This window comes from Tinamus guttatus, unplaced genomic scaffold (genome assembly GCF_059628265.1).
Source record: "Tinamus guttatus ecotype Peru unplaced genomic scaffold, ASM5962826v1 Tinamus_guttatus_pri_ptg000546l, whole genome shotgun sequence".
Lineage (NCBI taxonomy): Eukaryota > Metazoa > Chordata > Aves > Tinamiformes > Tinamidae > Tinamus > Tinamus guttatus.
Window position 1 is genome coordinate 664,530 of NW_028289080.1, and position 27,005 is coordinate 691,534.

Sequence of the window (27,005 nt, forward strand, 5' to 3'; positions counted from 1 at the left end):
GGAGGGCTGCGCTGCCATCCAGAGGGACCTGGACAGACTGGACAACTGGGCGGTGAAAAACCTCATGAAATTCAACAAAGCCAAGTGCAAGGTCCTGCACCTGGGGAGGAATAACCCCAGACACCAGTACAGGCTGGGGACTGACCTTCTGGAGAGCAGCTCTGCGGAGAAAGACCTGGGTGTCATGGTGGACGACAAGTTGACCATGAGGCAGCAGTGTGCCCTCGTGGCCAAGAAGGCCAATGAGATCCTGGGGTGCATGAAGAAGAGCATCTCCAGCAGTCAAGGGAGGTGATCCTGCCCCTCTACTCAGCCCTGGTGAGGCCACATCTAGAGTATTGTGTCCAGTTCTGGGCTCCACAGTACAAGAGGGATGTGGAGCTGCTGGAGAGAGTCCAGCGCAGGGCCACAAGGATGATCAGGGGCCTGGAACATCTGCCCTGTGAGGAGAGGCTGAGGGAGCTGGGCCTGTTCAGCCTGGAGAAGAGAAGGCTGAGAGGGGATCTGATCAGTGTCTATAAGTACCTCAAGGGAGGGAGTGAGGAGGATGGTGCTGGCCTCTTTTCTGTTGGTAGCTGCCACTGAACTAGAGGAAACAGTCAGAAACTGAAGCATCAAAAGTTCCACAGGAATTTAAGGAAAAATTTCTTAACAGTGAGGGTGACAGAGCACTGGAACAGGCTGCCCAGAGAGATTGTGGAGTCTCCTTCTCTGGAGATCTTCAAAACTCGCTTGGACACAGTCCTGTGCCACGTGCTCTAGGTGACGCTACGTGTGCAGGGGTATTGAACTAGATGACCTCTAGAGGTCCCTACCAACCTTAAGCATTCTGTGATTCTATGAGGTGGTGACAGTTAAAAGTAGCCTCCCAATCACAGCCCCTCATTCTCATGGGGGCCTTCAACCACCAGGACATCTGCTGGAGGAACAACACAACGAGGCACAGGAATCCAGGAGGTTCCTAGAGAGCATCAGTTATCGTTTTTCAACACAGATGATGAAGGATACCATGAGGAAAAGTGTGCTGCTGGATCTTCTACTAACAAACAAGGAGGGCTGTTTGGAATTGTGAAGGTTGGGGGCATCCTTGGCTGCAGTGACCATGAGATAGTGGAGTTCACAATCCTGGGAGGAGGAAGTAGGGCAAAAAGTAGGAATACAACCCTGGACTTGAATAGAGCAAACTTTGACCTCTTCAGGGACATTCTTGGGATAATCCTAGGGGTAGGGCCTTAGAAGGAAGATGGGTCCAAAAGAGCTTGTTAGTATTCAAGAATCGCCTCCTCTAAACTCAAGAATGGTGCATTCCAATGACTAAGGAGTAGGGCAAAGAGGGGAGTAGTGCATGGATGAACAATGAGCTCCTGACAAAACCCAAATAGAAGAAGGAAATACAAAGAAAGTGGAAGCAGGGACAGGATGCTTGGGATAAATACAGGGAAATTAGTCTGAATATGCAGGGATCAGATTAGGAAGGGTTTCTTTGAATACAACAGCAGGCTAAGGAAGACTGGGAAAATGAGGGCCTGCTACTGAATGGGGCAGGAGCCCTAGTAATGAGGGATACTGAGAAGGAAATACTGAATACCTTCTGGTCTTTACTGCTGAGAGCAACCCTCTGCAACCCCAGACCCTACAGACTGAGGAGAAAGTCCAGAGAAAGACAGACTTGTCCTTGGTTGAGGAAGATGGGGTTAGAGATCCCACAGGCAAAGCTGACACCCGCACATCCATGGGCCCTGACAGGATCACCCAAGAGTGCTGCGGGAGCCGGCGGATGTTATTGCTAAGCTACTCATCTTGAAAAGGTCGTGGAGAACAGGAGAGGTGCCTGAGGACTGGAAGAAAGCCAATGTCATGCCAGTCTTCAAAGAGGGCAGGAAGCCAAGCAACAGCAGGACAATCAACCTCACCTCCATCCCTGGAAAGGTGATGGAGCAGCTCCTCCTGGAGGTTGTCTCTAAGCACATGGAGGGCAAGAAGATGATCAGGAATAGCTGCAATGGATTCACCAAGGGAAAATGAGGTTTAACCAATGTGAGAGCCTTCTATGACAGGAAGACTGTCTGAACAGCTGATGGGAGAGCAGTGGATGTTCAGCAAGGCTGTTGACACTGTCTCCCATAACATTCTCATAAGCATGCTCAGGAGGTAGGAGATCTCAGGAGTGAGATGCATTGAGACCTGGGTGAATGGCAGAACTCAAGCAATTTTGCTCAGTAGTGCAAAGTCTAGTTGGAGTCTAGTCTAGTATTTGGTCCAGTGTTGTTCAATTTATTCATCAGTGACCTGGATGATGGGACAGAGTGCACCCTCAGTAAGTTGGCTGATGAGAAAAAACTATGAGGTGTGGCTGAATGTCTGAACATGAAGAAAAAAAACTTTTTTAATCTGAGGTTGTCTGAGCATCAGAACACTTGCCCAGAGAGATTGTGGTGCTTCCATCCTTGAGATAATCAAAGGCTGTCTGGCACAATCCTGGGCAGTGTGCTCTAGGCGACCCAGCTTGAGCAGGGGAGTGGAACTGGATGATCTCCAGAGGGTCCTGCTAAACTCAACCATTAGATGATTCTGTGTGATTCTGTGAAAAGGGACTGAACAGGCTCTCGCCTCAAGCTATGAAGAAAGGCATGTGGGGCTTGTGTTGCCTTCTTTTTCACACCACCTAGGAAGGGATCTGCCCCTGTTGGCTCCCCTTTTTCAACAGGATGCAGGACCTTATAGAGGTCAGGTTGACATTCTGGCTTTCAGTCCAGATGGCAGAAGTATGGCAGAAGCTTATCTTCCTGGCTGATTCTTTACCCTAACAGGTGTTGTTTCCTTAACTTCACCCACACCTGCAACTTGGGAAAGGAAGTTTTTTTGCTGCTTCATTTTCCACCCCACAAAGATGACAAGTTCAGGGAGAGGCTTTTCAGTAAAGCCTCAAGAGAGTTGTGGGTTTTTTTGTTGTTGTTGCTGTGTGTTTTGTTATTTGTTGTTGCTGTTTGGGTTTTTTTTTTTTTTTTTTTGAGAAAGCATATTAGTGCTCATGGACTCATCTGATCCGAGACAAAACAGCACAACGCTTCATCTCAATGCACCCCATTCCCCCAAAACCTCCTGCAACCAAGATTAAATCACACTGGCCACACTACCACTCCACTTTACCACATTTTAATAGGCTGCTGTTGAAGGACTGGACAGAAAGGAAAAAAAAAAAAAAAAAGAGAGACCTAGGCTAAAGCTTTTGATCTGGCACAGAAGCCCCAGTACACTCCTCTCTCTATAACCCATTAACTTCATCTAGACTACAACTTTTGGGGGGTGGGAGCTGCCTTTTTCTATAGGGTAACATCTCCCTACACGAGCTGCCTCTCCCCACTGTAACACATGCTGCCTAGAGCAAAAGCCCAGCCCTTTTCCCTTACAGTCCAGACAATCTTAGAGGACCCAGTTCCCCATGACCCAGTCATGCTTGGTGAAGGAAAGAGAGGCCCAGGGATGCCAGATGACAGCACTAAACTGACAGAAGGCTCCTGCAGTCCTGACTCCTCCGCAGTCACTGACCCCTTGCAGGGCCCACCAAGACAGCAGGGTCTGTGGCCCCTGGAAAGGCTCTTATAAAACTCAAAAATCCAGGTGGCACAGAAGAAAACAGCAGCCATTCTGGAGATTATTTTCAGCCCAATTCTAAGGACATACACACCACACACATACTGGGGAACTCAGCAACTTCTCTGGAGCCATGCTGCCTCTCCAGGAAAACCCTCATCACACAACAATCTCTAGGCACAAAGATTGATGATCAAAGAGCAACAGAAACATACAATCTACAGGCAGAGAAGTCTTGCTTGGAACATCCAAACTGGGCATTTCATTCCTCCCTACTAACGCGACACTGAATTGTTAGGGAGGCAATAAGGTCTCTCCTGGCCAGTTAGGAGATTGAAAATAAGAAGACAGAGCTATCTATCTAGATGGAACTTTTGCTGCAGCCAAGACTAATCTCTTACAAATGGAAATGTCGGGTCACTGGGCTCTTCCTTCTCCTTTCACTGCTGAGATATGCAGGAACACAGCATACACTCTCAGCACTGCACTACAGCACTTTCCTCAGAACTAACTGCTGCAAAAATTACAAAAGACACCATAAGATTCTTATATCATTGTTTCATCTGGATGTTTCACACCTAAAGCCCGATTTCCCTTACTCTCTTACCTACTGCCAAATCTCAGTGAGATTACAAACTCAGTACAAAGTGAGACTACCTGGAAAAGAGTCATCACAGCAGGAAGTCCTTCCTATACATTTGGCACAAACCTTAAGAAATGACATCACTCCCCAGAATCTAAGAGCAGATCAATGCAATCAAGAGAAGTGGACCAATCAGGAAGACAGGTAAAAGGCAACCATTTCCTTCCTCAAGGAAGAAACACAGGGGAGATTCAAAATATCCCACGCCAGTGGTCCAGACTTTACTTGGCAGACAAGCAGCATGAATGGCATGTTTGCAGACATTTACAGAGAGAGCATGCATTCTGCCTTAGAGTAGCATCAGGGTTGTTCAAATGGTCTGGTAACAGTCTTCCTGTTCTGCTACTTGGTTTAGATTCAGGTTTGATTCATGAGCTGATTCACCCTGCTTGTGAGTTCTTGCCCTCCTTGTGCTATCCTTCCAATGGAATGAAGGATATGGTGAATACTATTTCTCTCAGGTTCCATCCATCTTAAGACAATATCAACTGTTATACTCCAAAGGGCTACGGCAGGCCTCGATGAAGAAAACGGCATTTACATCCGATATTGTACCGAAGGAAGCCTATTCAACCTAAGGCATCTGAAGGCCCACGCTAAGATCCTAAATCACCTTGTCTGCAAGCTGCTTTTTGCTGACGATGCCACCCTCGTTGCTCAGACAGAAGCAGCACTGCAGCATTTAACATCCTGCTTTGCAGAAGCTGCTGATCTTTTTGAGCTGGAAGTCAGTTTGAAGAAGACAGAAGTTTTCCACCAACCTGCACCTCGGGAAGTCTTCCATCATCCAGACATCACCGTAGCAAATCAGAGCTTAAGTCAGTCCAAAAGTTCAGCTATATAGGAAGCATCATTTCCTCGGACGGTAAGATTGACAATGAGATAGACAACAGGTTAGCAAAGGCATAAAGAGCTTTTGGAAAACTTCATAAAGGAGTCTGGTGCAATAAACACCTGAAGAGAAGTACAAAGATTAGTGTCTATAGAGCCATTGTACTGTCTACTCTTTTATATGGGTCTGAATCACAGGTCATCTACTGCCACCACCTGCGACTCCTCGAATAGAGGTTTCCATCAGTGCTGCCTCCGTACAATCCTAAACATCCGCTGGACTGATGATGTGACTAATGCAGCTGTCCTTGAACAGGCAGGGCTCACCAGTATCGAGGCCATGCTGCTGAGAACGCAGCTGCGCTGGGCAGGGCACGTCTCCAGGATGGAAGATCACCACCTCCCTAAGATTGTGCTCTGTGGTGAACCCACCACCGGCTGCCGCAAGAGAGGAGCCCCAAAGAGGAGATACAAGGACTCCCTGAAACAATACCTCAGCTTTGGCCATATTGACTACCATTGATGGTCCACTCTGGCCTCGAATCGGGAGGCATGGAGATGCACCATCCATAACGCTGCTGCTTCCTTTGAGAACACACGTAGAATCAGTCTCCAAGAAAAAAGGCAATGCAGAAAGAACCGGGCCTCACCAATACTGCCTAAGGAGACCTTCCGCTGTGCCTTTTGCGACCAGACTTGCCTTTCCCATATCGGTCTTTTTAGCCATCAGCAGGCTTGCAGCAAACGTGGGTAAAGCCCTTCCCATATCTTCGTTCGCGAAGCCTAGTCATGATGATGATGACCCCTGAGTAACACAGACAGACCAAAGAATTCAGATTTCAGGGAGGCTCCCATCAAATCCAGATTTTCTCACTGAGGTGGATATATCCTTTGGACAGAGGCTTCAGCTGATGAATTCACCTTTTCCTGAGGAAGGGGCTAGACTGAAAAAGCAGCACACTTAGCTTTTGCTTATAGTTTGCATGACACATCTCCATACCTTATAGAATAAAGAGCACTCTGTGCCAGGAAAGCTACTTTTCAAAAAGTGTTTGTGGACTAACTCAGTGACATTCATACATTTCTCTTTTCTGAGCTAAGCTAATCTTTTCTGATTTTATTTTAACTTGCTGCTTCCTTTTTCCCACTACCTGAGAGCTCTCCCCTACACGAGAGCATACTTCCTGCAACGGGGGTTTATTAAAAAGTCACTAGACAATACAGGTCATATAGCAAGTGTGCTTCTTGCATCAATTCATCCTACACTCTCTGTGTGTTTGATGTCTGATTTCACAGATGTGTGTTGTCTGAAGTGATATAAGTGAAGAAGATATCTGTCTCACTGCTTGAGCCTACTGTCTGAGAAGGTGCAAGCAAGGAACTATTCAGTGATACCAGAGGATATAGAGGTCACCCTGGGTATGGAGGGGTGGGAGACCCCCATAGCCAAAACATTCCCTTGAGGCCTTGATGCTCTCTCAACACAGAGAGTCTCAAGCAGAAGCAAGTACTAAAATTCAAATATGGGTGAGACATGCCCAAAACAGTGGAAGAGAAATAAAATTCATAGCTACGCAGTGAGCTGACGGAGGGGAAAGTGTGAGGGATGGATGTACAAGCGGTGAGAGCTCATCACAAAGGACTGAATACAGAAGAGATGCACGAAGAAGGTGAAGTACCTGAGAAGTAAACTGAGGCCCTTTCCTGACACTTCAGCCTGGACATGAAAGCTTGACCAAGCCTCTGGGACCCATCCTTCTTCTGCTGCAAGGATGACTCATTTCCCTCCATCTCTCTCCAGGACAGAAAATACCAGGCAGTAAACGATGCTGCTGGCCCAGCTCCTCCTAAAACAGCACACCTCACTCCCTGTTTCAGTTTCAAAGCACCTGCTGGGGAAGCAGTATATAGGTCCTGAACTAACAAATCATGTCAGGAAGAACGGTGTCAAAGAGCCGGGTTGGGGAGCGAGAATGGGAAGGCAGGAGAAACATAGGAAATATAGGAGTCACTAGATCATTAGATTAAAAGAACTCTTAGAGCTTTCTGTCTAGCATGGCATAAGGTAATTCACTCCAGGTTACTCCTTCGGTCTCAGCATCTGAACTATCATCATTCCCATTTGGGAGATGACGCTACAGCTCCATACTTTTCAAAGTCCAGCCAGTTATCCTCACTGTCTGACCTATACGCTCCCTTATTTCCATTCACTGCTAGTGGACATTGCACAAAGATTTCACAGTTGAGTCATTCATTATCTTCTACCCACAACTGCCTCCCAGATCAACTCCTCCAGTCTTGTCAGCCTCACATTATCTGTCTTGAGAGGCTGTCACCAGCCTGTGCACAATAATTCCTGTGCTATTGCTTCCTAATGTCATTCCAGCATGTGTCACAGTTCGGAGCACTGAGCCTGGGCGTCTCCCCAGGAATATCTGTGTTCGGAATTATTTTCCCCAGATACATTTTGTTTTCCTTTCCTAAAACAATCCCAAAATGAGCTGGGGTAAACCACAATAGTTTGCTGACTTCATCCAAAATGCAGGAGAAGGTCTGGCCCTTCTGCAAAATCTGCTTTTCATCTTTTCAATTGATATTTTTGGTAGTAGCAGCATCTTTACACTGCTGAATATATGTTATTGAAGTGATTCTATAAGATAACCTGGGGTCTACTAGGTTTGGCTTTGTCAAAGGAAGTATTGAACAGGCAGCCCCTGCCCTGGAGCTTTTACAGTCTTGACTTTCTTCAATGAACTTCACCTAAATCTGCACAACATCCTGATTATAAACTTCCACCACAGGGAATTCACAGAGAAACATCGAACACTGAAAGAGCTAAAATATAGCTGTTAACACCCAGATATCAAAAAGCAATGTGGTTATTAGCCAAGACTCTAAGCAATTGGTACCTTTGCCAAAGCCATTCAGCATTTGTATTGCTGGTGTCTTGCTGATGAAGTTCAAAGGCAGCACACACAGTAGTGCGATAGCAAAGAAAGGAAAAAAAAAAAAGGTAATTCTTTCAAAACACCCCGAATGAAGAACAACCAATCAGCTACATTTTCAAAAAGCAAAATGCAAGGTGATACAAAACAGGCAGGAGTGGCCGATGTACAAGAGGACTGTGCTGCCATTCAGAGGAACACTGACAGGCTGGAGAGATGGACACAGAGGAACCTCATGAAGTTCAAGAAAGGGAAGTCCCTCACTTAGAGAAGGGATCACCCCCATGCACCAGGACAGGGCTGACCTTCTGGAAAGCAGCTCTGGAGAAGGACCCGAGAGTCCCAGTGGACAGCAAGGTAACCATGAGCCAAGATCAATGGTAACCCAAGCTGCATTAGGGAGAGCATGGCCAGCAGGTTGAGGGATGCGATCCTGCTCCTCTACTCAGCCCTGGTAAGGCAACATCTGGAGCGCTGGCTCTAGTGCTGGGCTCCTCGTTACAAAAGAGGCATGGAGCTACTGGAGCAAGTGCAGCAGGAGGGCTTTTAAGACGATAAAGGGAACGGAGCATATCTAATGGGGGGAAATCTTACCAATGCATGCAAGTATCTGAAGGAAGGGTATAGAGAGAATGAGGCCAAACTCTTGTCAACAGTGCCCATTAATAGGATGAGCGGTAATGGGCAGAAACTGAAACATAGGAAGGTCCATCTCAACATGAGGAAAAAACTTATTTACTATGATGGTAACTGAACGCTGCAACAGGTTGCCCAGAGATGTGTGGAATCTCCCTTCTTAGAGATACTCAAAAGCTGTCTGAAAATCCTGGGCAATGTGCTGCAGGTGATCCAGCTCGAGTAAGGGGGATGGACCAGACGATCTCCACGTGCTTCTGCTGACCTCAACCCTTGGGTGATTCTGTAATGACTGTCCAAATGCTTAGCCTAAAAGCAGCACCTACAGGTTGTGAAGCTCTCTTGGAAATTAAAAAAATGACTAATAAAAGGCTTTAGTCTTCAGGCCTAACCACAGCCAAACGAAACGCAGGTGTAACAGTAAGTATAGGCTTTTCCATGCATAAAGGGACCATGAAGCAGAAGTGGAAGAAATGGTTCTCGCCAAAAACACCATTGTTGGAATCCTGGGTCAATCTCTATTTGTTTAGAAGAGGATATGGACACACCGGAGAAAATTCAGAAAAAGTCATAATAATGCTGCTAAGGATGTAAAGGAAGCTATACAAAGCAAGTATCCATCCTATCTGTTTATTATCTGAGATGTTTAGCCCCTATATTTGGGAACTCACATTTGAAAGAAGCCTGCTAGGAACGAGTTTCAGTTTTGGAGGAATTAAAACAGTTGGACTGCAAGATTTGTCAAAGTCAGCCATGAAATAAGAATGTGGTTCCTAGAAGGGAGGTACAACTTTGCAAGAGAGGTAAAACATATTAGGAACCATAATAATAAAACGTATTAGGAACCATCTGATAATCCATCCTTATAAAGCACTGCCATAGAAGGCTCAAGGCCATCATGCATGACTGCAATAAATATGAATATTAAGGACACTTCAGGTCACCTTTTTTTTTTTTTTTTTTTTTAAATTATAGAACATTACACTCAGACATGGTCTGGGAACAATTCTACCATTCAGATATCCTGGAGGTCCCTCCTAGTTGTTAAGCTTACGGTTCTGAATCGACCATTACATAGACGCAGCAGGCGGCCCGTCTCTCAATAAAAACAGGGAGACAACATCAAACTGTTTCAGCAAAGAAGACCCAAATCATGTCCCATTCCAACTGTCCTTCAGGTTCTTCACATGATGGATTAAGGGTAAAGATTTCAGAATTAACTCATTGATCAAAAGATGACTTGAGAAACAAAACACTTCTGAAAATATTACCCTGTTTCCTTATTCCTACTCACACAAAATGCATGTTCTTGCAACTTGCAAGTCATGAATTGACCATAAAAGGGGAGCAGAGAGAGCAAAGTCTTCATGCCACTTCTCTTTTCTCTAGCACCATACACTGGGTTCATCCCTTGCCTGAAGTCGATCAGACACAGTTCCAGCTGTGAGAAGCGTGCCTGGAAGCTGAATTAGAAGTGAGAAAACAATTCCAAAACCTCAGCCCAGCTTGAAGAAAAGATAAACTGTTCCTTAAAATCAACAGGTCCTTTACAGCTGCCATAGGATACCAGGTGGCACCTGAACATCCCTGGACATGAGGAAAGCTCACTTGAGAGGTGGCAACACAAAAGCACCTTTGCCAGAATCTCTAATCCTGCAAGACCTTTCTTAAGAAGACTCTTGCTGCAAGCCCCATTTTACTTCTTTGTGAGTGCGTGGATTAGGGTATTGCAAAAGGAGTATCACTTGTTCCTTTTGCAGATTCCTCGGTCTCTCCTAGCAAGCTGCTTATGAGGCTAGGAAAGAATCTTTCACCATTAGTAAAGTATGTTAGTGCTTCTGCCTTAGGTCTAAAACTGAATTAAATGTGATTTGATGTGGCTCCCTCTAGATACTCAAGTGAACTGAGTGACTGTTCCACCCAACTCTGCTGAAAAGGACTGCAACTGTCTTGTAGGGAGGTGACTGTCCTGCCATTGCACTGCATCCCACAGGATCTTCCAGGATCTCATATTGCAGAGCTGATCTTCTCGCAGGGGAAGGGACTGTGGGAAAGACCATTGGGTGACAGCAGTGCTGACCAAGGTACTAGAGTTCCACTGCACCAGTGTCCCCTGCCCCCAGCCTCAACCTGCATTCCAGATGGGAGAGCCAGTGTCTTTCCCAGAAGGACAATCCACACTTATTAACAGCAGCAGCAATCCATTTATTTCTATATTAGCAGTTCCCAGAGCTCCAGGACCCATGATATTCCTGCTCTGGGGATTTACTGGAACAAATACTTAAGACCAGTGACTTCTTGTTTCCATGTAGCACCTGAAAAGCATCTTGCCTCAGAACTATACAAGTCTGTTAAAGAGAACTGCCTGGATTTATACCGTAAAATAGTGGTGAGGCTAGAAAACCCCATCCAAACTCATACCTACTGCTCTGTCTGGAGGACTCCTGCTATGGTTTTAGAAAAATAAATAAATAAATACAAACAAACAAAAAAACCCTGAAGACCTACTAAAAGAAGATGACACACCAAGCCTGTGATAGGACAGAGACACTATTTTTTTTCTTTTACAGAGACCTGTACTAATACTGACTAGAAAGCTGTATCTGCATGCTAACAACAGAATCACAGAATAACGTGCAACGTGCTCTAGGTGTCCCTGCTGGAGCAGGGGGTTGGACTGGATGATTTCCAGAGGTCCCTTCCAACCTCAAACATTCTGGGATTCTGTGATAAGATTCCCCTTATTTGCCCTCAACTTGCTGCCGGTACTCTTCCGAATGCATCCATGGATACCATTAGCCTGCTTGGGCACAAGGACACACTGCTGGTCATGTTCACCTTGGTGCCCACCAGGATGCCCAGGTCCCACTCTGCAGAGCTGCTCTCCTGCACGTCAACCCCCAGCCTGTCCTGGTGCATGGGATGACTCCTCCCTAGGTGAGGGACCCTGCCCTTCCCTGGTTGAACTTCCTGGATTCCTCTGCACCCATCTCTCCCATCTGTCCAGATCCCTCTGAACAGCAACACAGCCCTCAGGTGCATCGGCCACTCTTCCCACCTTGTATAATCAGCAAACATTCAGAGGGTGCACTCTGTGCCTTGATCCAGGTCACTGATGAATGAATTGAACAGGACTGGACCCAGTACCGACCTCTGAGGGACACTGTTAGCTACAGACTCCAACTAGACTCTGCACCGCTGAGCAAAACCCTTTGAACAGCCAGTTCTCAAGGCACCTCGCTGCCTGCTCACCTAAACCACACTTCCTGAGCTTGATCTCTAACCCCGTCTTCCTCAACCAAGGACAAGTCTGTCTTTCTCTGGACTTTCTCCCCGCTCTGCAGGCTCTGGGGTGGCAGGGGGCTGCTCTCAGCAGCAAACCCTGAAGCAAAGGAGGCATTCGGTAACGCTGCCTTCTCTGCGCCTTTTGTAACCAGGGCTCCCACCCCACGCGACAGCAGAGCCCTGTTTTCCCTGGTCTTTCTCTGCTGCTGATGTATCTGAAGGAGCCCTTCTTGTCATCCTTGCCATCTCCTACAAGAATTAACTCCAAACGCACCTTAGCCTGCCTCATCACATCCCTGCATGCCCTGAGAACATTCCTATATTCCTCCCGAAGGACAGGCCATCTTTCCCACATTCTGTATGCTTTCTTCTTCTGTTTAAGTTTTGGCAGGAGCTCCTTGCTCATCCATGCAGGTCTCCTCCCACCTCTGCCTGATTTCTTAGGGATGCAAAACCCATCTGGAGCTGGGCATGAGTGGTAGTTGAATAGTGCCCAGCTCCTTTGGATCCCCCTTCCTTCTAGGGCCCTATCCATGGGATTCCTCCAAGTAGGTCTCTGAGGAGGCCAAAGTTTGCCCTCTCAAAGTCCAGGACTGCGATCCTACTTATCACCCTGCTTCTTCCTTATTCAACTTTTAGGCTGTGCTCTTGCTGGAAACTTTTATTCTTGAGTCTTGGCTTGGTAGTGGTGCTGCTTAAGGCTTACAGGAGAAATGGATGAATTTCTGATGATCTGCAGTCTCTGTGCCTTCTCCAGCCCCGCAGGAAGTCATCAGCCCATACAGAATTTCCAGACTTAGCCAATTCAAAACCTGTCTAGGAAGAAGCCAAAGACTCCAGTTTCTTATGGCTCAACAAAATATTTCCTGTAAAGGCCCCAGCCCAGAGCTATGTTCTTTTACAGATAAATGTAAACACAGCCGCACATGGTCAGAAGTGTGTCAGTTCTCTTGGCAAAGCTATGTAATTAGCCTCAATCTCATGAATAAATCCCCCCGTGGCAGTGAAGAACACAAAACCTTCCATTAATTCCTCCACAGTTTCAACTGCAGGTTGCACTTTTCACAGTTGTTACACAGATCATGCTAGAAGATCTGATAGTCCATTCTGACTTAAAACTTAAGTTCTTTTATTTTAAGAAATGATACTTTCAAAGTAGAACAAAAATCCTAAGAGAGGTAGTTTTAATCAAAAGACCTACTACCACTGCCTGAGCCTTATGAATTAGCCAGCAAGAAAAGGGGAGAAATGGGTGCAAGAAGTACAGATTCACAGCTAGTTTCATTCAGTAAGTTTCACAAAACACAGCAGAACAGTCATAAATGCAGCACTCCATACTCAATGAGAGCAGAAGAAAAGTCTGGTGCTGAGGCAGGACCCAGGAGACTGAATTTCATTCTCATCTCTGTGCATTCACTTTATCAAAATGCTCCTTAGCTTCCTCTGTAAACAAGGAGAATTTGTCTCTCTGTATGGATGCCATTCCAAGGAGGTTCTCAATTTACCCCCTCTACAATGTAACCCATAGTGAGGGCATGCATCCTAGCAATACAAGACCTACCAAGGGCTTATGGACACTAAGTTTTTTTCTAAAGTATGTTAAGGCCTCTGGATTTATTAAGAAAACTATAAAGTTTGCAAAACAGCAAAATGAGATTTAACAGAATTACCTTGCATTAACAAAAGCCCTAAAACAAACAAACAACATCCTGACACATTTGGTCAACAAGATCATCAAAACAGAAAGAACTATAACAAAACTTGAGCCCCAGACCTTCGTCTCCTTCAGACAGTAACCATCCTCAGGAAGAAACCTGCAGCCCTAAAACTCATGTCTCCTTTTCACTTATTAAAATAGCTGTTCACTGGCTGATCACTCCTCAGATTTAACCACCAAAGAAAGGATAAGCCGGACCAAATTTCTCCAGCCCATTCCCACTACCTAGTTCTCAAGCTTGCTCTCTGTGTGTTGGTTTCCAACACTGCAGAGAAGGGGTTTTAAAACAACCAAAAAAGCCCAGTAAAACCCTCCACTATTTCTCCCCCCTTGGAGAGCTAATTGAAAACATTACAACTTAATTGTTTTGGGCTTGATCTCATATAGGGCTTCATCTCATATGAAACACAGCAAACTCATCGTGACTGCAGTTGCACTGCATCAACTTAAAAGAGCTCTGGAGATAGCAAAACCCACTGCAACCCCAATGCCTTAACTAGAACAGTGTTTCTCTACCCTGCATCTTCCGCAGTAATACGTAGCCCAGGAATCTCCATTCCTGCTCACAGCCACAGGCCTGGTTTCATTCAGATAGAAGCCCAAGGATGATGATACTTGCAGTGTGTTGCCTGCTGCACACTGCTGTGCAGGAGAGGTATGAGAGCGAGTCCTGCTGTCTTGGTGAATATGCCACCACAAACATTTGTGGTGTCTGGGGCCAATTATTAAGCATTAGAGCTCGTTGCCATTGGTACTCATTTGCGCCTCTTTTAAAGAGAAACTTGGCTTTTGGTGAAACCCTGCAGGTTCTGGAAAACACAACAGCGTGAACACGTAATTATTTGGACTTGACTAAATTAAGACAGCTGTGCTCAAAACGCATGTCTATAAGTCATCATCCATGACCTGCTTTATCCACATCTCCCAGACGTAACAACAACAGTGTCTGTTTTTAAAACCAGAGAAGCAGCAAAAATCCCTATTTTGATATTCCACAAGCCCATCCCGTGGGATTATGTTGACTTTTGATGAGCTCCCCTTCCCAGGTCCCTGCGTATCGATATAACATCTAGCCTGTCCCTCATCTACAGGTCCTCACAGTTCTGTATCTTGTGTCCCAGCAGCTCCTCATCAGTGACATGAGTTATGAAACCTTATTTATCACCTCCTCCTCTTCTCTATATATTCCACTATGCTTGTATATGAAAATTCCTCCCAACCCAGCACATCTCCATCTATCTCTCCATTCCAATACCCCTTTAAAATATTTCAAGTAAAACAGATAGGAGGGAGGGGAATGGACAGAACCCCTCCTATTCTCTGCCCAGAACTTCACACTGACCTTTTTAATTTTAATTTGGATAGGACCTCACATAGGAAAGGACTCTTTCTATTCTTACTCTGATAATATTATCAGTAGTCAACTGTGAAATGTCTTAACGACCCTGATATCACACAACTTTTAAGTTTAAGCAGGTGCTTCATTTCCAATGAAGTCAAACTGCACATTCTAGTACTTTGTTGAATCAATGCCCATAACCATTACTTGTCACAACAGAAGAGATAAGCCAAGATCAGGCTCACTGATAAACTGTTTAGCTTCCTGTTTAGCTGGATTTGTAGCAGTCAGCTGTTACCAGAACAACAAATTAAAAGTCATAAAATGATAGCTTTTTATTAATAGATATCGTCAGACATATAAAGTGAATCTTTAAGTTCCAAATTGAATTCTATTTACTATTTATATTATACTCACTCCTAGAGGCTGTAAATAAGCCAGGTCCTGCATTCTTTAAAGAATGGTCTTTGCCATCACAGTCATCAGACAAACACTTGCAGGAATTTCCCAACTCTTCTGAAAACCCTGTGTCTTTCCAAGCTTGCCCCCATGTCCTCTGCAATGTCTCTATTTATCAATTACTATCCTCTTGGCTTTAAGAAAGAAAGCTCAAAAAAAAAAAAAAAAAAGATCAATTTGACAATTGGATTCTCTCAAAATACTGCAGTGCTGCAATGTTGAGGTGATGATGACAGACTCTACAGAAAGAAAGAAAAAAACAGTTCTAATCAAAAATAGTTTTGTTAACTTTAAGTCGGAGATCTCAAAAGCTGATCATGGCAGTTTGGATTTTCTGTGTCTATCAAGTTTTCACTCACCTCTGATCTCACTCCACACTGCTCCAGCCAACCTTACAATCTCTATCCAGACTACCTGTTACTTTCAAAATACATTCCCCTCCTTTTCCCCCCTCTCTCCTTCTCATCTCTCTTTTTCTTTCTACTGATGCAACTTGCAATTTACTAAGGCAAGGCATAACATGGCATATCTCTTCCACTATACTATAAAAGAATGATGAGAAAGAGAATAGAGAAAGAAAAGAGGTCTGGACAGAGCAAAAGTGATGAGGGATGCACAAGGAGAGAAATGGGAAAGTAAGCAAAAGTTAATGCAAGATAATTCCGAATACATAAAGAAGACTTTACTGCAGAGATTGATGCCAGCTTTCTTATCACTAAGCCTGTCTGGCAGAACCACCACAGTATAAGCAATAATGCTGTGCTGCACCAGAGGAAATGGCTCTTATCCTCTGCCTGAGGTCCTGCACAGTAGTACCAACCTTGGACTTATCATGGGATTACAATCCCAGCCATGTGGCACCCTCCTCGCCACTCTTCTTGGTTCGCTCTAGCCTCTGCCCTCAAGACTTGCTTTTGAGCACAGTAAAGCTATTAATTCCTGGCCTTTCCAACCAGACCTCCTCCCCATCACCTCAAATATCAGCAAAACGAACGTGCTTCACTCTCACTCCACAAGAAATTGGGCAACTACATTCCGCAGCCAGGGATGGCCATTCTCTTCAGACCTGCAGCTCTGCTCCCAGATTATCTGTTAGCCATTTTGAGTAACTGCATCAAAACAGATAAAGTTCAGCAAGGCAAGTGCTAGACCCTGGTTATCACAAGGCAAGTGGTAGACCCTGGTTATCACATTACACTTCCCCTAGGGAAGAAAGACTTGCATTCAAACATGCCCTTAATGTGCTTCAGTGCATGCAGAAAAAAGTGAGGAAAACAAGAGCCCAGGCTCCACCACCTCAGACAGAAGACATTCTCCCTGCCCACTGTGTGAGACTAATTGTGCAAATGGGAGAATGAAAGCCTGGAAGATAAGCAAGAATACTCCAAAGTGTTCCATCCAGTAGGAATGAGAGGGCATATCCATAAGACCAGAAGTGGGAGCCAAAGTATAGCAAGGTTTGGTGTCCAAGGTTTGGCAACTGACCTCCTGAGAGCACTCCTTTTCTCTACACACAGCAGCATCCTCCCTTGGCTTCCACACCTCCCCTGCTTATCAGGCACAACTTCATCTCTCTACCCACCCTTGGTTTGTCTGCCTGGAAAGCACCAAGGAGATCACGCGGTGGATTTGCTCTCCCAAAGGATGCTGCTCCACAAGCTGGTACGTGGGAGTGGTGCCTGGCAAGAGCAGGTTGGGCCCAAAAGCCACAAGACTGCTCCTGTTTGTCTCTCCAGCCACAGCTGCTCCCCTGTCCTTTGGAAACACACCTGCTAGTTAATCATTCCTCAGACACATTTAGCTGACCGGGGTTCTTATCAGAGAGTGCAAAGTCCAAGGGCAAGAGCTCACCAATGAGCAGCGCTGCTGGAAAGAGGCAAAGCAGTTACCCAGCAAGTTCTACAAAGCAGGCAGCCATGCCACCAGTCACTCTGCCAGAGCAGGGCCATCTGAGCAAGGAGATTCCCAGGCAAAGATACATTTGCAAGCCAAGCCATGACCTAGGGCTCTGTCCAGGCAAGACAGAGGAAGGGAAGACATCTGTAGCACTGCTGCAAGCCAGGAGCTCTTTGATCACAGACCCTTGCAAAGCTCCCAGATCCAGGGATCATTTAGGCCTTGTCCAGGGATAAATCCATGAGGGCATGATAACCAGGACAGGAGAAGTACAGTGAGGCTCCACTTCACTACCTTCCTTTAAAAGGCATCTTCTGTTTTCATTTAATCGCCAAGTGACCAGGGACAGAGGATGATACCAGAGCAAGAAACAGAGAAAGCAGAAGACAACAAAACTTAACTTTAACAGAAGATAGAAAGCCCATTGCAAGAGCAACCTTCCCCACACACCATTCAGGTCGGTGCTACTTCTCTGCACAATGACCAGCTCTCTCCAGGGCTAACCATATTCGGAGAGACAGAAGTCACCTTCTTCTGTGGTTACTGCAGCCAGTGATATAATAAGTGGGATGAGTCTGGTTCCAGTAGGTCAGTTCTAGTAAATCATAGAATCGTAATGGTTGGAAAAGACCTTCAAGATCATCAAGCCCAACGTAAGCCCTTCAACACCCTGCCTGCTAAATCATGTCCCTAAGTGCCTCATCTGCATGTTTCTTAAATGCTTCTAGGGATGGTGACTCCCCCCGCTTCCGCAGGCAGCCTGGTGCCTCAGCTGCTCCTGCTTTACTCTAGCAGTAACACATGGAGTTGTGGAGAGAAACCCTGCTTCAGTTACAGCTCCAGACAGGAAGTAGGCCCTAGGTCACAAGAGGCCAAAGAGGAGGCCTCAGGGCTCCAAGGAAGCTGCCAAAACCACAGTTGTCTCCTCAGCCTGCAGGTCACATCAGGGAACTGCTGAGGTGGCCTGTGTTTCCAGGCGGATTTTTTGGCGTCACAAGATCTGCTTCACTTCCATATCCTGCAAGCAACCTTATTTCCAGCAAAGGAGCCAAAGCAGCCCCTTCCCTTGCTCCCTGCAGGGTCCAACCCTCAAGAAGGGCAACAGGAACAACGGGGAGCTGGTGACTGTGCCAGCTGGCTCTGTGGCCACAAAAGCTTTCACCCTCCAGGCTCTCCAGCCTGATGGGCCTCTCCCTAGCGGGAGATACAACAAGACAAACGCCAGCATACATCATATGTTGAGCTTGGTGAATGCTTCTCATGCATAAACCAGCCCCAGGTCCTACTTTTAGACTAAAGGGGAACCTCAGTTTAACCTTCCAGACAAGACCTGCACCCATAGATCCAAGTCACGGCAATAAGCCAAATACCTGTGCTCCCTACAGCGTGGGAGGCCACGTTAGTCAGCGCTTCCACACCCATGTCTGCCCCCTAAAGGTCTCAGTCAACTCACTTTCATTGCTACCCTCTCACACTCAGGTAAATACCCATGGGACTCCTGCTTTCACAGACCTCCTGGCACACAAATACTCCCCAGTCGAAACACCTTTAGAAAGGGCAGCGAGTGCCTTTGGAATGAATCATGCTGGGCGACCTCCTCGCAGGTTGCATCTGAATGTAGTCGTGATGAGAAAAGCATGGATTATTCCCATGCTTCAGACATGTTACTCCGTAAGGCTCCTGGCCCCAGGCAGCTTTTCAGCTACCCATGGGGAGTCCAGGTCAGCCGTCCACTGCCTTCCCTTTGGGTTCAGGGGATGGGTCTGTACCATCATCTCACAACAGGCTTGATGGGGTTAGTGCCCGTACCTTGCAGAGCTGCCTGCTAGCCTATGAATGAAGGATGAAGGGCTTTTGGATGCACTTCTTCCTCAGCCCCAATAACTGAATAACAAAGACCACAGATTTTAACAACTGGATCCCTCTGACCAGCACCCCAGTCAAGTCTCCTGCTGCACTGGCATCTCTCCCCCTATATCTTTTGCAAGCAGAACTCCTCATGCAATCATTTTACTCCAGGAAGCCACACACGTGAGCTAAGTCTCCGAGCCCCTCTCATGCCTATTCCCAGCAGCCTGGTCACATATCCAGCAAGGCTCCTTTCTAGTCTGCTCTGAAGCCAACTCTTCTTAGCTGCGTCTTACCAAGCTCCCTTCTGGGTCCACTCCACGCATAACTCCTAAGACACAAACCTGTGGAAGACATACTAACAAGAATATGGGCAAAGGATCTCTCCCTTTCGATGCAGGAGGCTCCGTGGCTGCATAACGCTCTCCCCAAAACACAACACACCTCATCTAGCTCCCTAAGGGATTCCCTCACCCACAAACAACTCTCTGGCTTTCTATCACTGAATGTCCCTTTTCCTTGCCCCCAGAAAAGGATTTCTTTAGAAACTGGGGAGAAAGGGCAGACCTCACAGCATCACCACACTGCAAGACCACTTTTTAAGTGGTCGAGTGTTCAGTACTAGCCTTGCACTGAGGAATAGATGAGGACAAGCGCTTTGGTGCTGGGAACCTTTCCTGCAATTTGGGCTGCTGAGATGGAAGCAGCAGCTTCCCCCTGTACCCGAGAATGCCTCCTGGGGCTTAGCCAAACTCCGCAGCTCGTTGAGGACAAGCTCAAGGCAACATCTTTCTCCCCTCCCTCCTCTGCCCAGATGGATGGAGCTTTGCTAACCCACAGCCTCATGTTAACTGCTCTCTTTCAGGACTCGTGCTGATGTGAGGCAGAAACTCAAGTAGGCTGCAGAAGCTGGAGGTAGAGGGCAGAGAGAGAATGACCAGGAAATTACCAATCGGAAAAAAAGAGATGGAGAGGCAGAGGGAAAGCAAGCCCAGCCATGGGAGGGTCAGGGGATCTGTGCTGTTACCTGCTCGGATCCAGCGCATCCTGAGCATGGTGAGAGCAGATGTCAAGCTGCTGCTGTGTCCCTGCTCTCTCTCTCTATCATTATGTTGCCTAGCTCAGCTTGCCTGGGTCCCAGGGCTGCTGCCTGCAGGCTTTTCTATTGCCCTAGAGAAGAGTGGGAGGCTGGCTGCTACGCTCTGGGATTTGGGTCCGCGAGGGGATTACCAAGAGGGATGGTCATGTGTTTCTGCTGTACCAGGTTCCCCAGGACCATTCTGTCACGGGCTAACTCTGTCCAGCAAAGCACTCCACACAAAGCCTCTTACCTTCCCCACTGCACCAAGCAGGTCCCAGGGAAACTGCCACAATGCAAACTCCTTGCTTCCCCAACCTTCCTCTGCCTAAGGAGAGGTGGGTCTGGGCACCAGCAGCCAGATCCAGGAGCAAAGCACTTGGATCCAAGTGCAGCAAAGATCATATCGTGTTTTCCATTAAAAGTCTGTGATTCTCCCTCTGCCTTTACTCCCATCCCACCTAAGAGCTTCAAGAGAGCCCTGCAGGAAAGCCTCTCTTCAGCACAACATCTGAGCCAAGGGAAGCATTCAAGGGAAACAGAAACGAAGGGCCAGACAGCATTCTTCAGCCTCTGGAAAATGAGCGCGAAACCTAGTACCCAAGCAAGCTCTTATTCTATATAATTCAAAGGAATGAGAAGCTCCGATCTGCTGTTGTTGTAAAGGTTTTCCCCATCCTTTTGCGGCTGCAAGAATGCCCACACCTACACCGTGAAACACTTGAACACAAGCCCTGCAAATGGCCCCTGGGCTCCCACTTGGATCTAACCTGGCCTTATCCCAAACTTCTGTCCATGCTGCTGCAAGCTGTTAAACAGGTGCCCTCGTCCATTCCAGGAGGCATTTGTCTTTTTGTGAGGAGAAAAACCTCCCTCCTGCCCAATTCTGAATTCCCCTGGCATACACATGCCACTTAGGGTCCCCTACCTAATCTGTCATACATTCTACATCAAAACTCCATCTGAACTAGCAGTGGAGGACAGTTGTGTGCAGTTCAGTGCCAGGGGGACTTCGCTGTTTTCCTCTGAAGTCCAGAAGTCTAAAGATGTATGTGAGACCAGCTGTCCAGGTTTCCATGGTATAGCCTCTACCTCCTACTCAGCATCATGACAAACTCTATAGCCTGTGCTCTAGAGGCCTCAGGTTTGCCCCAGGTCTCCTGTCCCTCTTTTTTGCTCCCACTGTTTCCAGTCACAAGAAATCACCAGTCTCCCCACTGCACTCCCAAGTACGCACCAAGTCTCGAAAGCAGCCCATGATTTTCTGTGACTCTTATTCATATTCCTTCAAACTCCTGCCCAGCAGGAACTGAAACTCTCTCTGCTCAGAGCAACCCTCTGGCTAATACCAGCTAACACCAGCAGCCAGAGACCATGCATCTCAGTGAAGATCTTCTCTACCACTAGTCAATGTCCAATTCTGAAAGAAGGTGATTACTCCTAGTCCCTTGAGTTCATGGCTTCACTGCTTCACAGCAATAAAAATTCCACTAGTGAAGTTCTCCTAGGCTCATACTCATCCATCACCAAATCCTTGTGCAGATCAGTGCGTCAAGACAAGTGGACAAGGGGAAATTCATGAGTCCTGACTATTGTTCTCTGCCTTAGCCCCATCATTTCCTCTTTCTAAGCCAGGGAAAATGGGGCAATAGCCCAGACCTCCTCCTGTGAGGCTGCAAAATGGCATTTGAGGCTAACATATTGGAAAGCAATAACATTAATAAACATTAATAAAACAATAAAAATCACCAAAAAAGCAACCAATAATGTTAGTACGCCTATACATACACTCCCTGCAGGCAAAAACAAACACGCTGGCTGCATCGCTACTAAAATGCTTGGTACTCGCTCGCTCCCCGCTCAGACTTCTGTGACCCTTCAGGTGGCGACCACAGGACCAGGAGCGCAGCTACAGCAGCTCTCCCAGGCATGCGCACACGGATGCGCACGCAGTCATCCTACAAACATATCCCTCTAAGTTTTTCAGCCATGTGCTCTGCAAAAAATTGTCAAGGGCTCAGGTAAATCCACTTTGTTTCACAGGACGCGCGCTCCCTTCTGAGTTTTCCTATGCAACCAAGTACTGTCTCTCCCAATGACACTTCAAGCCAGTGCTGCCAGCACTCCAAACTTCTAGTTCCTATTTTGTATCTCCTGACAGTTCCGAGTTCCCTGCTTGCCCCATCCCCATTCAGACAGCTGCCAAACCACCCATTCCCCTGCCCCCAGGCCCTGTTCTGCACATCTTTCCTGATATACATTCTTTAACAACCTCTTATCTCATAAATTAGCAGAGAGAGAGGGATCCCAAATAGCTGAGCTCTGTCGTAACTGTTTCCTTTACGCGAGTGGTAGGCAGGGAGGAAGGTAAGGTTTCTAGCAGGATGCCAGCCAAGGGTCAGAAGCTTTCGACTCCCTACTTTTCCTTTGATACAAAATACAAATGCTCTAGGTAAACACCCCCGATACTATAGAAAGACCAAACTGAGCTCCTTTACCTTCCCTGCCAGAATCCTCAGCATCCCACACACTCTGTCTCAAACCCTTCCCAGCTGTCTGTCATCACATCTCTTCACCTGGAGGTCCTGCACACTAACATGTTTACTAGCTATAGTAAAAACAAACAAATAATAATTTTAAAAGAGCACAACAATGATCTTTGTAGCAGTGAACAAGCCTGCCTGAACAAAACTCAGAGGCCACTTTGTCAGTCTCATCTCACATTCACACCATCTTCGTCCCATCTCCTAAAAGAGTATGGAGCTATGACCATTGCATCTAGAAGCCCTCCACCCTCCCACCCTCTGTTCCTCTCGGAGGCTGAACACGCTCTTTCCTAGTCCTTTTTCCAAATCTCGGATCACACTGTCAAGGAGCAAGCAACTACATGCCAGGCTAACAAGAACATCCTGCTTCAGCAGATACTGAGAACCTTCCTCATGAAAACAAAGTTCTCTTGTAACTGAGGGAACCCATGTGATCGAGCCTTGCTTTCTACTGGCTGGACCGGGCAATGAGACCTGAGATTTTTAGGAGCACTCTAACCTCCAAAAAAAATGTCTTGCTCTACAGATGGATTTTGTTGTACTGTCTTTGGAGCTAGTGTAAAACAGGAATTGGGATCAGCCCAGACACCAACTCTCTTGCACGTATCAGGTAAGCCATTTGGCCTCTCTCTAGTACAGCCTGCCCTCCCCAAAAGTCTGCAAGCAGAGATCAGTTAATCCTCGTCTGACACTTTGAAATACTGAGTGCAATACAGGCACTAAAGGATTACTCTTGAATATGGTGGGACTGCTTACGGCAGACTCAAATCCATTTTCAAGCAAATGAAAGGGAATTCCCAAATTATATCAGTTTCCTGTGTACAGGAAGAAATTCCCTTAGTGTGAAATCTCCACTTAGACAGAAGGTGATCTGTGAGAAGGAAATAGATGGCACTGTTAGAGAAAGGCATGGTTTGAACACACATTCCCCACAGAAAGGGAACGAGCAGGCTCAGTTTAAGAAGGTACAGGATAGCAATGAATCAATTCCACTAATGGGTTTATCTCTGTAAATTAATAAAGTCTAACAGGCCTATTGTTCACTGTTATAGTACCCATCCAGAAATCATTAATCCCTTAGGACACAGGAATTCCAGGGCAAATCCAGCTCCATGCTGCAAGGTAGCAATTTCAAGCACCAACCTTCACTTTCAAGTAACGGAGTATCAGTTTGATTGCTTGAAAGCACTATATTCAAGGAGTGTACACAACAGACAAGACCCCTTTTTCTTCACCTCATAAACTCAATTAAACAGCAATCCTTCACATTAAAACTTTTTCCTCCGTCCCCTCTCACCCTTAATGGCTACACTGCTACAAGGATGATCAGGGGCCTGGAACATCTGCCCTATGAGGAGAGGCTGAGGGAGCTGGGCCTGTTCAGCCTGGAGAAGAGAAGGCTGAGAGGGGACCTGATCAGTGTCTAGAAGTACCTCAAGGGAGGCAGTGAGGAGGATGGTGCTGGCCTCTTTTCAGTGGTGGCCACCAACAGAACTAGAGGTAATGACCAGAAACTGAAACACCAAAAGTTCCACAGGAACTTAAGGAAAAAATTCTTTACTGTGGGGGTGCCAGAGCACTGGAACAGGTTGTCAAGAGAGGTTGTGGAGTCTCCTTCTCTGGGGATCTTCAAAACCCACTTGGACGCAGTCCTGTGCCACGTGCTCTAGGTGACCCTGCATGTGCAGGGGGGTTGGACTAGATGACCTCGAGAGGTCCCTTCCAACCTTAAGCATTCTATGATTGCAATGTACAGCGTTTAATAATACCTCAAAAGGAACAGCCATGTTGGATTCCACAATGAAACTAAGTATTCAGAGAAAGAAGTTATGTAACTGACCGGCTAAAAGAGATAAAGAAATATCCTTCAGCTTATTTTCCTCACTCTCTGCTTTCACAGACAGAATGTTTTTAGCTCCATCCCTTCCTCGCAGAGGCAGACATATGGACAGAAAGACAGACAGATAAAAAGGCGAAAAAAAGACGCTTTAGGAGAGCGATGAGGTACCCTTTCTCCAAATGAAAACAAGAGACAGTTAAAGTTTAATGCCTGTAAATAACAACAGGGTGTTGACTGAGGACACCAGTGATGCGGACCATGCTTAAGAGGAGGCAGGTAGGACAAGACTGTGGAACTTCGTCCAAGTGTAATCCTAAAAACATAACCAATCCCCTGAAAGGTATGAAGAAATCAAACTGGGAGTACATGATAAGAACCCACACGGCGAAGCTATTCGCCCTCACTAATCCTGGTCCTCCTGGGAATCCAGAATCATGGCTAGAACAAACAAAAGATGCTTTGCCCTTTGAAACAGAAGAGATGTGTTATAGAGGCATCTCACAGATGCCAGAGAGAGGAAAATAAGAGGCAGGTAGCCTGAGCTTGCATTCAACTCAAGTCAGTCCCTAGAACATCTGCTGCTAGTGGCACTTTCACTGTCTTCTACAGGTCAAGACCTTTCACTAGCGAGATGAGCAGACTCTTCCCACCCCAACCCTGTGAGCCGGTGCAGAGGAGGCGGAGGCAACACACTTCTGAACCCTTAGCAAGCAAAGCACAGCAAGAGCACTCAGGGGAGATTCACACTCCAGGCCTGAACCATGTACACTACAGTGAAATCAGGATGAACCCAGAACACCACTGTCACTTGCAACAGGACCTGTTCACACAACGGAGTCTAGCTAGGATGGTGCAAGCAACCAGATACTGCTCCTGCTTGACACACTGAATTCTCTTTATCTTTCCTTAGCAAAAAGAACCTGCATGTTAGGAGTTTACACCAAGCTGCAAGGCTCACACAACCAAAACCTTAATCTGGGAAAAGCCCACCAGGCATCAAGGGGAACTAAGTGTGGGGTGAAAGGAGACCGCACCAGAAAAAGAGAAACAAAATCAACAGGCAAAACAGAGGGGCAAAAGGAAGAGTGAAATGAGTAAACAAATCCAGAGGAAGAAGCAGCACTGAGATAATAAAGGAGCAATGAGGTGCACAGATAGCAGCTAGGTGCCACATGTTAACACAGTTTCACAGCTTGAACACAGCAGCTCAGCTCTGCAGACTCCTTTGCAAGCAACCACATACCATTCCTGCTCGACAGCCTGAATTCTCTTTATAACCACCTTACCAAAATTGGTTTCAACAAAAGTTGCCACCAGTTTGCACTTAAGTGACAGAGACGCCAATCGATGGTCATGTGTGGCCCACAGGAGTGCAGAGCTCTGTCTGAACAACGCTGACCTACAGAAGTTGATTAAAGAGACGGTTTTGAGGCCCACTGCTGGACACCACCACTGCAGTGTTGGCTATATTCTGGATCAAGGAGGACGATTCCCCCAGTGAAAGCGTGCAACAAGCGTGCACGCGCTGCAAACATTTCCAACATGCTGTGCCCAGGCGAAATTGCTCAGAAAGAGAAGTACAGAAGACTCTAAGGTAAGTAGAGAGGCTGGCTGGAGTTTGGTGTGGTGTTGTCCGTGACCTATACCAGAATCAGGAGCCGGCAAGGGGGCTATGGCTGCTCAGAGAGAAGCAGCACATACCAAGGTTCCTGCTGGGATATATGTTGGCGTCCGAGGAACCGCACAACACGTTCTGAAGTCCCTGCTGTGACAGCACCTCCTGCTCAGGACCCTGTGACCTGCCCACAGTGCTCTGGAGGATGCGCCCAAATCCTGCCCAGGCACAGCAGCATCAGCCAGTTGGGGACTTGGCATAACTCTGCGAGCGACTGGGTGGACACAGTGGCGGCTGTATCCTGTTTCCTGCTCGGGTCAAAGACTACCCCAAGCCCAGGTGCAGCACGAGCCTGGCTACAGGGCGCAGCACAGCCTCCCACGCAGGCGGGCACCGTGCCCCAGGGGTGCCCCTTACCTTCGAAGAAGCGCTGCAGAGCCTCTGTCTCGTCCACCACCTCCATAGCTGTGCCACGCACCGCGCGGCCGGGCTAGTGCGGGCGCCCGCAGCGGGGCATCCCCTCCGGGCCGCGCCGGGGGGCCGCACGGGGCTGGGGCCGCTCCGCGCTCGGGGCCGCCGCCTCGGCGGGCTCCTGGTGCCGGTGCGGGCGGCGAGCGAGGCCGCCCGCTGCCCACGGGCCTCCGCCGAGCTGCGCCCCGAGTCGGGCTGCGGACGGGCGCGCCGCGCTCCGCCCCGGCCCCGCTCCTCCCCTCGGGCCGCCCCCGCGCCGCTC

General features: G+C 47.2%; 1 protein-coding gene across 1 annotated transcript in view; it reads right to left on the reverse strand.

Moving 5' to 3' along the window:
* The window catches only part of MYRF (myelin regulatory factor), an 80,573-nt gene extending 53,838 nt beyond the window's left edge, over positions 1-26,735 (reverse strand). The window contains exon 1 of the mRNA XM_010226388.2: positions 26,690-26,735. Coding sequence (XP_010224690.2) covers positions 26,690-26,735 — 46 coding nt within the window. The remainder of the gene's footprint in view (positions 1-26,689) is intronic.
* Between the last annotated feature and the right edge of the window lie 270 nt (positions 26,736-27,005).